Here is an 18221-nt window from a genome sequence, read left to right on the forward strand (position 1 = left end):
CTAAGCGTTGTGCTTTCATATGCATACCAACACTCTAGCCCATTACAAGTGAGAAAGACAAGCAATGCCAAAATCCATTACAATAAAGCCTCCACAACTATCTCCAATCTTTTTAAAAATTTCCTGACACCAGAGGTGCAAAAGGAGTCCCAACACTCTAGACATTTCCTTTACGTGCATGAAAACCTTTCCGGAAGCATCCTATCTCTAGGGCTATACTATCCAGATGCAATACCTTTTCCTTAAACCTTTTTAAGCCCCTTGAAAGCATCCTCTCAACATTAGAACTTTCTTGAAAATCAAACAGAATGAGACCTCTTCTAACATAGAGATCTCCACTCTCTTCCTAGAAGCCATTTATGTGCCACCCAAGTGTTTAACACCTCTAACTCTGGACTTGAATTAGCTCTCTCACCCCATCTCCCAACTAGACATTGCCTTAGTTGTTCCTTTCTACTCTGAACCTCCTCAATCTCACCTTGAATCTAGATGGTTTTACCCATCCTACCTTATTCTTTTCTTATAGAATTTACTTACAACCCTTTAACCTCCTCCAAAGAATTGCACCTTAGCTCCAAATGCTTTGAGAAAGTCAAGGCTCGAGACATCCTTGCCTCTCAATAAGAAAAAAAGGCTAAGACGACGAAGGTTCTTGGCCAAGATAGCCCACCTCCCCACCCCTTTCAGAAAAGAAAACTCTTCGCCTCCATAGAACTAACCAAGCAAAAAGTATACCTCCTTGCTCTATTAGACTAATGCTCCAACTTAAACTCTACCATTTTCATACCACACTTTGTTGCATTGCTTTCCATCTTCATCCCTACAATAGGCTTTCACACTATCTAATAGGCTGCACAAACTTAGCTCCCCAAACCTAATCCACGAAGAGAGTCATTGTCATCGTCATCATTATTATTAAACAATAATATTTCATACCTTACCCTCATTCTGCCAAACTAATGAGTTATTCAAAAATGAGCATGTGGTTGTTGTTGTTGTTATTATAAAAAACAAGCAACAAGATTTGACACCTAAAATTGTTAAACAATAATATTTCATATCTTACCCTCATTCTGCCAAACTAACGAGTTATTCATACCTAAACATATGGTTGTTGTTGTTGTTGTTGTTTATTATTATTATTATAAATAACCAGCAACAAGATTATACACCTAAATTTGATTTGTTATGATGATAACACAGAAGCCTTATAGTGGAGAGAGGTCGTTGTCTCTTATAGGATCCCTGGAGTGGATAGCCTCCACATAAGGGCTGGTGGGTTTTTTTGTTTTTCTCTTTGGTTGAGGCTTTAGCTAGATTGTATACTCCCTGTATACGTGTGGCTTTTTGGCCTCTTATCAATATATTCTGTGCTTACTTATCAAAAAAAAAAAAAAAAACACAGAAGCCTTAAAACAATAATACTTCTTACCAATGTTTGATTTCTCTATGTAAGAGTTTACTCTCATCCGACCCAACTATTGAGTTATTCAAAAGCAAACATGTGGTCAAGGAACAATTTTGGTCATTATTGTTGCTCACTTGTATAGTTCTTTTTCAAATTAATAAGTTTAGTTTGTGGATTTAGCTGTTTTAACTAATTACTTATTTAAGTCTTGCCTAATGTATAGTGGGAAAGTAAGCTTCCACTGTTGAGCTATAAATAGAATAGGAGAATTTTTTTTTTCCTATTATGTTAGTTTCCTATTTCTATAAATAGATAGGTTTATTAGTTTCCTATTTTTGTAAATAGATAGTTTTATGATTTAGAAATAAGTTAGTTTAGGAATAAGTTAGTTTCCTATTATATCTCTTGTTTCCTATTTCTTCTCTTGTAATCTCCTATATAAACCGTGTGTATAGTCAATCTAATAGAGAGAGAACTTATTATTTTTCATCCCATATTTCGTGTCATGGTATCAGAGCTGTAGGTTTTTAAAACCTGGGCATCATTTTGGCCTTTATCGCCATTTTTCTGGCCTTCATAGCTGGATTTTTTTTTATTCACGTGTTCTTTTACCAGCCTTCATTGCTGTTGATTTTTTTGTTTCGTGATCTGCCTTAATGCCAAGAGATCTGGTTTTTTCGTGGAAGATGTTGGAAAATTCAGGTACACCTTCATTCTCTTTTTACATAAATGCCTCACATAGAGTTTATGATGACTCTTGGATAATAGACTCCGATGCCACAGACCATATGACCTCCAAATCTCAACTTTTCAATACCTATACCCCAAGCCCAAGTAACAAGAAAATTGTAGTGGCCAATGACTCTTTAGTTACCGTTGCAGGTTTCGGAGACATATACATCACACCTACCCTTATTCTTAAAAATGTCCTCCATGTACTAAAATTGTCGGCCAACCTTGTTTCCATTTAAAAGCTTACCCATGATCTTAAATGTTATGCTATTTTTTTCCCTTCTTCTTGTGTTCTTCAAGAACAAGGCTCGGGGAGGAGGATTGGACTTGATAAGGAAATGAGCGGTCTCTACTACCTTGAATCATCTCAGAAAACTAGTAATAATTTGTCGTTGTCTTTTCTCAGTTCCTCAAATAAAGATACCATTTGGTTGTATCACCTACGTCTAGGTCATCAATCTTTTAGAGTTTTAAAGGTCATGTTTCCTCATTTGTTCCAAGGATTAGATATTTCTGAGTTTCATTGCGAAACTTGTGAATTGGTAAAACATACTCGTGTATCTTTTCCTATTAGTAATAAAAGAAGTTCTCATCCTTTTCATTTGATTCATAGTGACATATGGGGTCCTTCGACTATACCTAATGTTTCTGAGGCTCGTTGGTTTGTATCCTTAATTGATGATTGCACTCAGGTTACATGGATCTTTCTTCTTAAACAAAAATATGATGTTACCATTGTTATACCTAATTTCCACTCAATGGTTCAAAACCAATTTGAGGTTAAAATAAAAAGCTTTAGGACAGACAATGCTAGAGATTACTTCAACCAGATTTTGTCACCCTATTTTCAATCACAGGGCATTCTCCATGACTCATCATGTGTTAACACACCCCAACAAAATGGGGTAGCCGAGAGGAAAAATGGGCATTTACTCAACACAACCCGAGCCTTACTCTTTCAAGGGAATGTTCCTAAGTCCTATTGGGGGGAAGCTGTTCTTACTGCCACATACATGATAAATAGAATTCCCTCACGAGTATTAGACAACAAAAGCCCCGTCGAGATACTTAAGAGTTTCTATCCACACTTCAGAACCTCAAATAGGCTCACTCCTAGGGTATTTGGGTGCACTACATTTGTTCATGTCCACAGCTAACATAGAGACAAGCTAGACCCCCGAGCCATAAAATGTGTCTTCCTTGGTTACTCATCCACTCAAAAAGGATACAAGTGTTACAATCCCTCAACTAGAAAATTTTACATCTCTGCAGATGTCACCTTCACAGAAAATAAACCTTTTTTCCACAAGTCCTCTCTTCAGGGGGAGATTTCAATGATGGAAGATACTCCTTATGAGTCCTTTGAACCTCTTGATCTTCCTCGTGTCTCAACCCATGGTGATGAAGAACCTGTGTCATCCTCTATTCCAACCAGTGTCATTCACAATTTTCCACAGTTTCCTAAGGTGTATTCAAGGGAAAAGGCCATTCCAGAACAAAAGCAGGTCCAAGAATCCAACTCAGACCTTGGGAATGAAATCATGGTAAGATCAGACCCACCTTTACATACACAACTTGGTGAAACTTCCACTGACTCAACAGACAACCTAGACCTAGACCTTCCCATTGCTGTCAGAAAAGGCACCAGAGAATGCACTAACCGACCACTTTATCCATTATCACACTATGTGTCTCTTAAGCACCTATCACCAACCCACAAGAATTTTATTGTGAGTCTAAACACCACTATCATTCCTAACACTGTTTCTGAGGCATTGACGAAAAGGGAATGGAAGGATGCTATGAGAGATGAGATGAGTGCATTAGAAAAGAATAAAACATGGGAGATTGTTAAACGACCGAAAGGGAAAAACATTGTTGATTGCAAGTGAATTTTCACACTAAAATATAAGGCTGATGGATCTCTAGAGAGACATAAAGCAAGATTGGTAGTCAAAGGGTACACTCAAACTTATGGAGTTGATTATCATAAGACTTTTGCTCCGGTTGCAAAAATGAATATTGTAAGAATCCTATTGTCACTGGCTGCCCACTACAATTAGCAACTCCTACAGTATGATGTTAAGAATGCATTTCTTCATGGTGATTTAGATGAAGAGATTTACATGAATATCCCACCAGGATTTGAGGAAAACATAGGTAAGAAGGTGTGCAAGCTAAAGAAGGCCCTGTATGGGCTAAAACAATCTTCCAGGGCTTGGTTTGGGAGATTTGCAAAAGTCATGAAAGAGTTTGGGTACAAACAAAGCCAAGGTGACCACACTCTCTTCATTAAGCACTCGGCTACAGGGGGAGTGACTGCTCTTCTAGTCTATGTTGACGACATCATAGTGACTGGAAATGATGAGAGAGAAAAGTAGGAAATGATGAGAGAGAAAAGGATGAAGTGAAGCAAAGATTAGCAACAGAGTTTGAGATAAAGGAACTAGGGAAACTGAAGTTTTCCTCGGTATTGAGGTGACATATTCCACACAAGGGATCTTCATCTCTCAACAAAAGTATGTGACTGATTTATTGGCAGAAACATGGAAGATTGGGTGTAAACCAGTGTCTACCCCAATGGATCCAAACCACAAGTTGGGAGAAGCTAAAGAGGAACCAATGGTGGATAAAAGAATGTACCAGAGGCTGGTTAGTAGACTCATATACCTTGCTCACACTCGGCCTGACATCGTCTACTCGGTGAGTGTGATTAGTCAATTCATGCATGATCCAAGAGAAACTCATCTTCAACCTGCTTACAGGGTGCTACATTACTTGAAAGGCAACCCCGGGAAAGGAATTTTGTTCAAGAAGAACAATACTCTTGCTCTAGAAGCATACACCGATGCTGACTATGTAGGTTCCCTAGTGGATCAAAGATCAATTACAGGGTATTGTACTTTTCTTGGAGGAAATCTGGTAACATGGAGAAGTAAAAGGTCGTCTGTAGAATCAGAGTTTAGGGTCATTGCTCAAGGGTTGTGTGAACTACTTTGGCTGAAGATTTTTCTAGATGATTTGAGAATCAAGTGGGATGGTCCTATGAAGCTCTATTGTGACAACAAGTCAGCTATCAATATTGCTCATAACCCTATACAACACGATATGACAAAACATATTGAGATTGATAGATATTTCATCAAAGAAAAATTGGAGGAAGGAGTAGTGTGTATGTCCTATGTTCCATCAGAATATCAATTAGCTGATATTCTAACAAAAGGGCTGAACAATTCAATGTTTCATGATCTTGTATTCAAACTGGGAATGGAAGACATCTATTCCTCAGCTTGAGGGGGAGTGTTGAGCTATAAATAGAATAGGAGAAATTTTTTTTTTCCTATTATTTTAGTTTCCTATTTTTGTAAATAGATAGGTTTATTAGTTTCCTATTTCTGTAAATAGATAGTTTCCTATTATATCTCTTGTTTCCTATTTCTTCTCTTGTAATCTCCTATTTAAACCGTGTGTATAGTCAATCTAATAGAGAGAGAACTTATTATTTTTCATCCCATATTTCGTGTCATCCACGTATATACTTGGAACATTGTGCTAGCACTAACCTTTACGCTGCCTACTTGTCAAATCCCTCAGATTTGAAAATTTGCCTAGCTGTCCAAACACGCCTAAGAAAACCTTCATTTAGGTATGAATTTGAAAAAATTACATTTGATCTAAACCTGACAGTCCAAACCATGCTTACTGGATTTAAACATCCATTGGGGCACCATTCCAGATACTGCACTCCTTCATGTTAGACTAGTAAATACAGACTAAAATCTCCTTGCTGCTACTATGATTTGTTCTCTTGGAAAGTTTCTGTTTTCTCCCTTCTCCCTCTATGTCAGGTTTATTTATTTGTTGATTAGTTTCTTCCATATTAATGTATTAATAAGTGAACTTCCATTTAAACAATTGGAATTAGCTATCAATCTGGTTTTTATTGTTTAATTTCCATTGTACTATAGGTGAAGATGTTCCACCAATGCAATTGAAAGAGGGTGTATTCAGATGTATATTGCAGTTATATGATTGCCTTCTAACTGAAGTTCATGAGAGATGCAAAAAGGGCTTAAGCTTGGCCAAACGTTTGAACAGCAGTTTGGCCTTCTTTTGTTATGATCTGTTATCTATTATTGAGCCTCGCCAAGTTTTTGAATTGGTATGCCTCTTGCTATTTAGAACGTTTTAAATCTCTATTTTTAATTTTTGTGCTCTGCTAGATCTTTCTATATCCAATATGATATTTATGTTGGATTTGTTTGGAACAAAAGATTAATATGACATGGGTATGGAGACACATTCGGACAGTTCACAGGATTGGGATCAGGGCACATCACAACATCAGTACAATACAGTAGGACAATATATATTTATTTATTTTTTATTTTTTATTTTTTTGATAGGGAGGACACAATATATATAGTATAGTTTAATTACATACTTTTACATCTTACATATTGTATGATATATGCAGAGCAGAAGCTTGATAAGAATTATGTTATTTATTCACTTATAAACTCCTCATGAGTTTCCTATTGGGAAAAAAAAAAAAGGCTCCATATGAGTAGTTGATTGACAGAGAAAACTTTTTCTAGGGGCCCTTGTCAAAGTCTTGTTGGGCTTGTACTAGCAATATGCTGCGTCTGCATCTGGTTTAATGAGAAGTAGGCAAGAGTGGGCTAGGTTGTTCCATGAAAGCAGCTTCTTGTATCTCCACCAGATTCTGTGAGAGAAGCAAAGGATTCCCAATGGATGGGTGTGGTTAAAAATGTTTTTCAGGAAAATTTTGTTACTTTTACAACTTGGAAACATGGTTGTGTGGAAGAATGAAATTAGGAAAATCGTCATTTTGTAAAGAGAATTAGGCAATCCTGTGATCAAAGGGATTTGTTGTAATGGAGTTAGGAAAGTTCTTAATTTAGGTGCTAGGCATTTTTGTATATATGTGAGTCTCTGTACATGCTAAAAATTAAGGAATAGAATTTTATACCACTTATTCCTTCTATCCCTCTTCTTCTACAAATTGCTCTTAGGAAAAGACATGGAGTTAGTGGACTCAATGATGAGAAGAATTAATGTGGCATATTTGTAAGAAAAAATTTGGCCTGGAAAGAGTTTAGGGAATTGAAAATACAGGATAGAAATTTTGGTACATTGGTAAAAGGGCAACCTAGGAATGGGGTATAGATAAACTTGGAAGAGATTGTCACTGTTTTTTTTTTTATTTTCTTATTTTTTATCAGAGAGATTTTCATAGTTATTAGGGGATAGATGTTTGTAAGGGGTTAGATATTTGTGGAAGGATGAAGAGGTAGATATCAGATATTAATTCTATCAGAGCCAAAAATTCTGCATGGGAGTGGGGGTGTTTGCCTAAGGATTACTGGGAGAAGGTTCCAGCTACATAAGTTTTAGAAGGGTGGGCTGTGGTGGCTACTAAATGAAATGGAGAAGGCTTGCAATATGACCAAGAGGCAGACTGTGCAGTGATTATGAGGAAGATATAGAACCTGTTTCTGGAAGTGGCCAACAACTTGAAGGGCTGTTTCAGATAAATAGGAATGTTTGGAGATGGTAAAGTCAGATCTGTTATCTTTTTTTTTTTTATTATATTTATTTTATTAGAAAGTCAGATCTGTTATCTTCTCATAGGGATTGTTTGTATACTTTGCATGGGTTGCAACCATTTTTTAGGCACCCCTCAGCAAATTTTATTTGTTTATTGAAAAAAAATATCTTCATATGAGGATTGAGCTGTAGTGGGTGAGTAAATCTGTCTTCTATTGTGAACTAGGAATTTTGTGGCCATGGGTTTCAGAGACACTGGATACCAGTAAAGAATGTATATTGTGGAAGGGGTTGAAGGTGTTAGGGTGAAATTCTTGGAGCCTCAAGATTGTACACATTCTACAATGGTGGTAACATCTTTGGCCCATAGGTTGGGAATCATGATATGGAAGGGCTACCCCTAAAAGAATTAGCCTCAGTAGAGAGATTCAGTGGTGTTATGGGTTTCAAGGGTTTGGTTTCAATAGAACTTCTTATCAGCTGAAGGGCATTTTTTTTGGAGTTGTCAGAGAAGGTTTCTAACATGATCAGTGTGGGTTTGATTGGAAACTAGAAAGGAGAGAGGCATGGCTTAGCAGGTCCTCCTTTAGTGAACTCTGACACCTTGCATCCTGAAGAGGTTTAATAGAACTTGAAGAATTGCATTTCTATGTCTGGACTCATCCCTTTTCTTGGTGATTGAGGACAATGGGGGGAGTTGATTTAACTATGATACATGTGGTCCAAGTGCCCAATTGCTAGGATGTCGTGATGATAATTCAAATTTATCAGGATATTATGTTTTTCAATGTTCAATCCAAATGTTGCGGGTCTGTTTTTGTCAATTTTCCTTTTTTCTTTCTTCTGCTTTCTCTTCTTTTATGTCTGCATGTGTGCGTGTTGTTTGTATTAATTTCACCAAGGTGTCTTCTATGTTGCAGGTCTCTTTGTACTTGGACAAGTTTTCTGGGGTATGTCAGTCAGTTCTGCATGACTGCAAGCTTACATTTTTGCAGATCATATGTGACCATGATCTTTTTGTGGAAATGCCGGGCAGAGATCCTTCAGATAGGTACTTATGAATCATTATTCTTTTTCAATTTGTCTACTTTATCATGTTCAGGCCTATATTTTGGAAATTTAGATGAATTCAAGTCTTTTGGATGGACATACTTTGTGGAAAGCCACCTTCATATGAATCTCAGACAGGAAACATGGTCTAGAGATGGATACCAATGCAGTGGTGATACATTCACGTCAATGTTCTTTAAAAGCCATCTGTTAGGATTAACATAACTTCTCTTTTTTGTTGGATATGGAGAGAAGTTTCCATCTTTAATATTAGATGGGGGAATAAATCTTCAAAGTTTCTTTCCTCTGTTTAAATTATGAAAATGGAAAGAGCTCTCTGACTTGGGATTTTGAATTTCAAAAAAATCATTGTGATATTGATTATTTTCGTCGCAATCTTACTGATGCAAAAATTGATCTCCTTCAAAGATTAATGTCCTCCCTTAGTTCAGTGCTTTTCTCTCCTTCTTTGGTAGATTCAAGAGCTTGACCTTTGTCATCATCAGGCTTGTTTTCAGTGAAATCTTTTTTCTTGGCATTGTCAAAAGTCTCAAATCCTATCTTGTTTCTTTCGGCCAAGTTTTTGTGGAGTTCAAAAGCCCCCTCAAAGGTTAAGGCCCTTGATTGGTTAGTAGTAAATGAGAAGGTAAACACCAATGACAAGTTCCAATTGAGAAGACCCTACAAATCCCTCTGTCCTCAATGGTGCATTCTTTGCAAGGAAATGGAGAATCGATCGACCACCTTTTTCTTCATTGTCCTGTTACCATTGGACTCTGGCACAAGCTGTTCAATCTAGTAGGGTTGGCTTGGGTCCCTCCAAGGAATATTGTGGACATGATGGTTATTGCTTTTAAAGGTTTGGGGAATTCATTAAGAGGCAAGACACTTTGGCAAATCACTTGCCTTACTTTGTTATGGATGGTGTGACAAGAGAGAAACAATAGGATTTTTGAGGATAAGGGGAGAACGGAAGAGATGTTATGGGACTTGCTTCTTTTCTATTCCTCTCTTTGGGCCTCTTGTACTGCAGCTTTTAGCAGAGTTCCTATTAGTGTTTTACAACTCAATTGGACTGTGGTTTGTGCTTCAAAAGTTTGAGACTGTTGGGGTTTTTCTTTGTTTTTTAGTTTTCTAAAGTTGGGTGTTTTCTCTTTTGTTCAGTTTTTGTTTTTGTGGGAAGGACCTCTCATCCTTCTCTTGTTTTCTTCTTTTTCTCTTGTATCTTTTCTTCTTTTAATATAAATTTCTTCATTTTTGATGAAAAAAAATAAAAAATATTGATTATTTCCTTCTCCCTCCAGATCTTGCATAAGGTTTACTTGTCTGATTATGTGCTAAGTGAGAGAGGTTGATTTTTGGAGAGGAGCGACGTCTTTTCTAAATCTGTCTTCTAGTTCCTTCTAAGGGTGATATTTGGAGATCAAAGGTTAAAAAATCTAAATTTTTTCATGGTTCAAGGTTCAAGTAAAGAGCATTCTAACTCCCTTGATATATCAATTATTTTGCACCACCATCCTTCTAATTTCCATTGCCCTAGCTTCTGAGATTTCCAAAATGGTTATTTCCTTACATGGGTTTGGTTGGAGGGTGTGTAGAGTGCCTTAGGTGCCTTATTCATCTTTGGCTGCTCTATGTTTTTGTTTGCTGGCATTTCACATCTCATTTTCTGTTGACTCGATGGCTGCTTTCTTGAGAATTCAAAGGGAAAAGGAAGTCATTTGCTAGTGGATTCTTTCTACTTAAGGAAATTTCTATTGAATGATGGATGCTCATTGGAAAATCCAATCAAGATGGGATTAGAGGAATCAATTGGGATCATAAGAAAGATATGTTATATCTCTTCTCTAAAGTGGCAGGAAATGGAATGGCAATTGCAAACTCTTTTTGAAGGCCTGAAAGTGGTATGAGATACAGAAATTAAGAATATCATTGCGGAAGGGGGCTCTTTGATTGTCATCTTGTGCTTCTTGTTGGAAATTAAAGGTCCTTGACGGTTCAATCATTGAATGGGAAGGATCTGAGACATGTTCAGGGAATTCGGAGCATAAATCACTTCATTTCCATATTGATTTGAGGTTGCAATGATGCTTGCTTTGGTTATTGTTAAGATCTCTCCAGATGTTTTCTTTTTCCTAAGCTATTTCCTGCCTTCTTTTTTTATTTACCTGAGTATGATAAGTTAGTGAATATGGGAGATCAGTTAACTAAGTATACAACTGTGATTTATATAGCTGTCTATTATTCTATATGATTTATACAGTTGTCTATTATTTTGTATAGTTGACCATCCTAAAATAGCCTTGTGTATCTTGTATAAATACCCTTGAGATATGTGAAAAGGTAATTCAGCAATTTATCAAGTTGGTATTAGAGCATAAGCAGAGAATTTCCGCTACTGCCTAGCTAACACTTCTTCCTCTTCATTACCTTATCATGTCTACAACAAAAAGGAGAACAGATGAGTGAAGCTTCAAAAGGTGGAAGAAGTTGGTTTGCGGTGGAGGCTAAATCCTTTGAGATCCTAGTTGAGGATGTGGGAGGGAAGTTGAAAGGATGCATTTGGAAGAGAAGTAGAGGTGTTTCCTCCTGGGTCAGGTTTGGGGAAGCAAGCTTATGCTGCTTGCTGGATGGAGTTGAGACCTGCTGCAGGGAGGATGGAAACAAAAGGTGGATCATTGATTGGGAGGAGGGGGGAAGGAAGTACAGGTTGGAGCATTGCTCAAACAAGGCAGGCAGGTTTCTTCTCTGCTCTGTGCGTGATTTGGAGGGAAAAAGATACTGTATTATTTTCCCAGAAGGGAAGGGGCTGATTGGAGGTTGGAACTCTCTGGCGGATAAGTTGTGAGGTCTTGGAGTGACTTCTTTAGTTGGGATAAAGGGCTCCATTTCTCTAGAAGCTTCTTTGAGAGAGAAGGGGCCGGATTCAAGGACGTTTACAGAGGTTACGAAGCTGAAGCTGGACAATATAGGAGACTCAGTCTGGTTGGAATTGAGGAAGGGGGAGCTGCAGGGAAGGTTAGAACAGCTGGAACGTTATTTGGTGGGCTGGTGGGGTGATCCTTTGGTCCTTTTCCAAAGCTGGATTTCTCGAGGAAGTGGGCGCTTCACCATTGGTTTTTGAAGGGGAGTTTGAGTATCGCTGTTTTGGGTAGAGGCTTGTTGCTGTTTGAGTTTGAATCTAGATTATAGGCTGAAAGGGTCCTTGCTAAAGGCAAAAGGAGGTTCAAGGAGAATTTATTGTTTTTGGAAAATTGGAGTCCAAACTTGGGGTGTTTCAGCAAGGGAGATCACACCAAGGAGGCATGGGTGAGGGTGGTAGGTCTACCACTTCACTTGTGGAGTCGTGAGGTGTTTAGAAAAATTGGAAATGGTTGTGAAGGATTTATTGTCGTGGATGAAGATATGAATTCTTTGTCTGAGTTGCAGTGGGCTAGAATCTTAGTGAAACTGGTTAGGAGGGATTTTCCCAGTACAATTCAGATTGTGGTAGGGTCAGTGAGCTTCGCCATCCAGTTGTGGTGGGAAATTCCACCGTGGTTTGTTCAGGTGGTGCTGGCGGGAGTGAGTTTGGTGAAGGATGGTTCAGAGGTTAGGGGAAGGAGGTGGGGGTTGCCCAAACTCTGCTTCTAGTGGAAAGGGTTTGTAGATTGTGGGTCAGAGTGGAGTACACCACTTGTCGGAGTGTGGTGGAAGAAGACCAAACGAAGCTACAACCTTGGCAGCCACTTTTTCTGCACCGATGTTTGTTGGAGGTCTTGTGCAGGGTGCTGGGCCAGAGAGCCTAGTTTGTAAAGGCAAAGGTGTAGGGGGGTATCGTGTCAAGTTGTGAGGGGTAGGGTGATTTTAGGAGTGGGCTGGGTAGTGGGTCAAGTGAGTCTTTTGTTTTGGGCCAAGCGGAGGCCCAGTGATGAGGATGAATCTCCAAGATATATATCAAGAAAGAGAATTAGTATTAGTATTAGTTATAATTAAAGTAGGATTAGTATTACTTGGAATTAAATTAGGATTAATATTTGTTGGAGTCTAATTAGGATTAAGTAGTTGAGTTATAATATAATTAGGATTTGAATCATGATAGGCTATTAGAATCCTAGTAGACTTTGGATGTTATAATTAGAATTAGAGTCATAATATGTTATTAGAGTTCTAGTAGACTTTGGATTTCTTAGAGAAGCCTATAAGTAGGCTAATCAATGTGAATTAAATGAATGATTGATATTAATAATATTATGTTTTTTTTTTCATTGCAAGGTTGCAACCCTTAATGGTGAGACTCCATTGATTTTCTTCTAGGTGAGACTCCTAAAAGGCCTTAGTGAGACTCTTAAGGTTTTCAATCTTTTCTTTGTTGTTTTTTCTTTCTCTCTATTTCTTATCTTATATTTTTTTTACCATAAAATTTATTCCTTGTTCCTCTTATTACACCCTAAAAATAAAACCTAGCCCACCTATCCTTGAGTGTAGGCAACCATCCTATGGTTGTCCTACATCACCCAATGCTGTCAGAGAAATGGGCATAAAGAGTATTTGAGCCTAGAGGGAGGTAGGCCAATTTCCAAAGCTAGTTTAGGCCCTTTAGTGGGCCGATGGGAGAAGTTTGAAGCAGATCTTGGCCTAGTGGATGTGGGCTTTGCAAAAGAGAGGTTTTTTGTAGAGTCATTGTCTTCTGGAGGTGGATTTGGAGCTAGGGCACTTGTGGAGCCTTGATTTGGGAACGATGGAGAAGGGAAGGGTGCCAAAGGACTTTCCAAAGGGGACTGGAGTGTTTTTTGGACGACGATGACTAGGATGGGGGAGGATAGGGTTTTTATCATCGATAAGGCACTGATGGTTGAAGCATCCAAGTACGAAGTTGTTCCTTTTACCTCTGCGAGGTATTGAGATTTCTTTTCTACTCCCTTTTCCTCTGTTTTAAGTTAGGCCTCGATGGAGGGTGGGTCCTTTGGCTTGGATGGGTTGGTAGCTTTGGAAGGAGAGGTGAGGTAGGAACCGTTGAAGATCATTTTGGCTAATGGTAGTCCTTGGGATGTAGCAATATGGGAAAAGGAGGTTTTAACTGAAGTGAGAGAAGGAGATTCTGGGATTAGGACTTGTGAAGGGGAGTGTTTGAAGGAAGGGGGGTAATCCAGTACTTGTTGGGATGATAGTTGTTTGGAAAAATTTAGTATGGCTTTAGGGTTCTCAACAGAAGGTTTTGAAGGGGAGATCTTGAATTTGCTTCAGAGGATGAAAAAGAGAAGAAATCAGAGCAATAGGAGGACACGTACAACGCTACTAGGCTTGAAAGAGAATTTTAAAAGTTGGAGTGTTCTATAAACTATAATAATTTGAGCAAGGAGAACAGGATGTCTAAGGTAAATGGGGCTTAAATTTTCCAGTCTTAGATGAAGATAAAGATTTAATCTTGGAATGTAAGAGGGGCTAATGACAATGTTAAGAGGAAGGTAATTAAGGCTTTAATCAAGTCTTATAAGGTTGATTTGGTGTGTCTGCAAGAGACTAAAATATAGGAAACGTCCTTAGAGGTGGTGCATAGTTTAGAAGTGGGGAGTAGTAAATGCTAGGGGTGCAGTAGGAGGGGTGGTGGTGTTTTGGGTTGTTTGGTGGTTGGTATGGAGGTTGGTTAGTTCTCAATCTCTAATCGCTTTAAAAATTGTGAGGATGGTTTTGTTTGGATTTTCATAGGAGTATATGATCCTACCCTGAAGAGTTTAAGAGAATTTTTAGGAGGAACTAGGGGTTATCTGTGGGTTGTGGAATGATCCCTGGTGCATTAGAGGGGATTTTAATATGATCAGATTTCCTAGCAAGCGGAGCAGAGGAGGAAGGGTGTCGTTAGCCATGAGAAGGTTCTCAGAGGTGATTGATGAGTTGGACTTGAGAGACCTCTCGTTGCAGGGAGGCTCGTTTGACTAGAAAAATAAGAGAATGATGATTTTTCATTAAACAAAATAATTGGTACACTACAATATATATACTATTCTAAAAGAGAAAAAAATAGGAAAAAACTAATTTTAAAAAATCAAACCTATAAATCCCATGATTGAAAGGGATAATTTTCTTAACTAAATATATACACATTGATTTGGTTCCTAACAATTAGGCTATGAAAACTATACAATTCAACACTCCTCAAGTTGGAGAATAAATGTCTTTCATTCCCATCTTGGAAATAATTCCACGAGAAGTAGCAACATTGAGTCCTTTGGTTAGAACATCTGCTAGTTGACTCCTTGAGGGCACATAAGGTATGCAGATCGGACCTCCTTAAAAGTTTTCCTTGATAAAGTGTTTATCAATCTTGATATGCTTCATCCTTTTGTGTTGTACTAGATTATGAGTAATGTTTATTGCTGATTTATTGTCACAGTACAGTTTCATAGGACCTTCCCACTTGATTCTCAAATCATCTAGGATGATCTTTAGCCACAGTAATTCACACAGTCCTTGGGCCATTGCCTTAAACTTTGATTCAACGTTAGACGTTGCCACCACATTCTGTTTTTTACTTCTCCACGTTACCCTTATTTTCAGCAAGAAACGTGCAATAACCATATGTTGATCTTGTATCCACTAATGAACCGGTATAATCTACATCTGTGTATGCTTCTAGTGTGAGTTCATTATTCCCTTTGAATAGAACTCCCTTTCTTGGACTACCTTTTAGGTAGTGTAACACACGGTAGGCAACTTGAAGATGTGTCTCTCTCGGATCATGCATGAATTGACTAATCATGCTTACTAAGTATGCTATATCTGGTTGTGTATGAGCAAGATAAATGAGTTTAGCTACCAATCTCTGATACAATTCTTTATCAACAGTTGATTCTTCCTTTGCTTTCCCTAATTTATGGTTTGGCTCAATTGGTATAGTTGCTAGTTTACAACCAAGTTTTCCTATTTCTTTCAAGAAATCTATCACATACTTTTGTTGTGAGATAAAAATTCCCTATCTTGAGTATGAGACTTCAATTCCAAGGATATACTTAAGTCTTCCAAGTTCCTTAATTTCAAATGCTTTGATTAAACATTGTTTCAGATCTTGTTTCTCCTTCTTGTGTTTTCCTATAACAATAATATCACCAGCATATACTAGGAAGGTTGTCACTCCCCTTGTGGTCAAATGTTTGATGAAAAGAGTATGATCTCTTTGGCTCTGTCTATACCTTATTGCTTTCATCACTCTAGCAAATCTCCTAAACCAAGCTCTGGGTAATTGTTTCAGCCCATATAGGGCTTTTTCAATCTACACACCTTATTAATTATTTCCTCTCCTTCAAATCCTGGTGGAATGCTCATGTAAATTTCTACTTCTAGGTTGTTGTGCAAGAAAGCATTCTTCACATGATATTGTTGAAGTTGCCAATTAAAATGAGCTGCCATATATGGGACACATTCTAATGGATGGGATGCCAACATGGTGGTTAGATGGTCACACAGATGTCCTTGGAAGGCTATTGCTCAAGTTTTTTCCCCTTTTGTCCGCCTGGTGGCGGGCAATGGGGAGAGAATTCGTTTTTGGGAAGATCTTTGGTGGGGTAACCAAACTTTGTGCTCTCAATTTGTTGATCATTATAGAGTTATTTATGTGAAAACCCTCACTGTCTCAAATGTCCTTGACAATTCCTTTCCTCTATCTTGGAATTTTAATTTTCGCCGCAATCTTACTAATTTAGAAATTGATCTCCTTCAAAGATTAAATTCCTCCCTTAGTTCAGTGATTTTCTCTTCTTCTTTGGCAGATTCAAGAGCGTGGTTTTTGTCATCGTCAGACTTGTTTTCATTGAAATCTTTTTTCTTGGCCTCTTCAAAAGTCTCAAATCCTATCTTCTTCCTTCCAGCCATGTTTTTGTGGAGTTCAAAAGCCCCTTCAAAGGTTATGACCCTCGCTTGGTTAGTAGCACATGGGAAGGTAAACACCAATGATAAGTTGCAATTGAGAAAACCCTACAAATCCCTCTGTCCTTAATGGTGCATTCTTTGCAAAGGAAATGGAGAGTCGATCGACCACCTTTTTCTTCATTGTCCTGTTACCATTGGACTATGACACAAGTTGTTCAATCTAGCAGGGTTGGTTTGAGTCCCTCCAAGGAGTTTTGAGGATATGTTGGTTATTGCTTTTAAAGGCTTGGGGAACTCATTAAGAGGCAAAACACTTTGGCAAATCGCTTGCCTTACTTTGGTATGGATGGTGTGGCAAGAGAGAAACAATACGATCTTTGAGGATAAGGGGAGAACGGAAGAGATGTTATAGGATTTCCTCTAAGTGTTTTACAACTCAATTGGATTGGGGTTTGTGCTTCAAAAGTTTGAGAATGTTGAGGTTTCTCTTTGTTTTTAGATTTCTATTGTTGAGAGTTTTCTCTTTTATTCAGTTTGTGTAGGAAGGACCTCTCATCCTTCCCTTGGTTTCTTCTCTTTCTTTTGTATCTTTTCTTTCTCTTGTATCTTTTCTTCTATTAATATATTTTTCTTCGTTTCTGATAAAAAAAAAAAAAAAAAAAGATTCTCACAATGTTCATTTTTGCCATTGGAGTAAACGTCTCTTGATTATCAACTCCATATGTTTGAGTGATTTCTCATTAAACAAAATAATTGGTACATAACAATATATATACTATTCTAAAAGAGAAAAAAATAGGAAAAAACTAATTTTAAAAAGTCAATCCTATAAATCCCATGATTGAACTTTGATAGGGATGCTAGCTGAGGAAGTTCAAAAAGTGAGAGGCCAAGCAACAGGGTTGTAGAGAGAGAATGGTAAGGACGTTGAAGGTCTCTGTGGAGAGGAAGACCTTCTTGGTTAGGTTTGAAGGTGAGTCCGGTGGAAAATGGTGCTCGCTTACAAAGCATAGTAGAGACTCTGTTTTTGCCTTAGGCTTTGAGAATGAAGAAGTTGGTTGGTTGATTGAACATTTGACGAAGGGCATCGAGATGAAGAGTTACATGGGTTTTAATAGAAAATTTAGAGGAAAATCCAGAGTCCATTTAATGGAGGTCTGCTTCAACAGCCATGGTAGGTTTATAAGGCTCTTAGAGTTTGCTCCCAATCGAAAGTCAACTTTCCTAGTAATACCTGAGGAAGATAAGGGTAGGGGATGGGAGCTTCTAAAGAATGCGTTATCTTCAATGCTGGTGGTCCCCTCCTCGAGTATAGTTGAAAGGAAAGACAGTGTAGGGAAGAAATGAATTTTCACAAACTTGTGGGTCCTTTGTACCAGTCTTTCGCGAATGTAGTCAGAGAAGAAGGACCGAGGAGAGAAGGCCTTGTTCCAATTGGGAGATGGGCGAGAGCTGTGATGTGCGAATGTCATGCTGATTTTGTTAATTGGGCTGAGGTTGGTCGTGCTTTGGCGAAAAGATTAGGGCATAGAGGTGTGGTGTCTATCGTTCCCTTCTCGGGCAGAAAATGATTATTTTTTGTAGAAACCATAGAGGAAGCTTTCTCACTCCACGG

The 18221-nt window shown here is 38.1% G+C and overlaps 1 protein-coding gene across 5 annotated transcripts in view; it reads left to right on the top strand.

The window, feature by feature from the left end:
* LOC100259293 (guanine nucleotide exchange factor SPIKE 1) overlaps positions 1–18221 on the top strand; it is an 84431-nt gene that overhangs the window by 40589 nt on the left and 25621 nt on the right. For all 5 annotated transcript variants that reach the window (XM_010657758.3, XM_059740540.1, XM_010657759.3 and 2 more), the window contains 2 exons: positions 6109–6302; positions 8632–8762. In XM_010657758.3, the coding sequence (XP_010656060.1) occupies positions 6109–6302; positions 8632–8762 (325 nt within the window). The remainder of the gene's footprint in view (positions 1–6108; positions 6303–8631; positions 8763–18221) is intronic.

The sequence above is a fragment of the Vitis vinifera genome, chromosome 11 (assembly GCF_030704535.1).
Source record: "Vitis vinifera cultivar Pinot Noir 40024 chromosome 11, ASM3070453v1".
Taxonomy (NCBI): Eukaryota; Viridiplantae; Streptophyta; class Magnoliopsida; order Vitales; family Vitaceae; genus Vitis; species Vitis vinifera.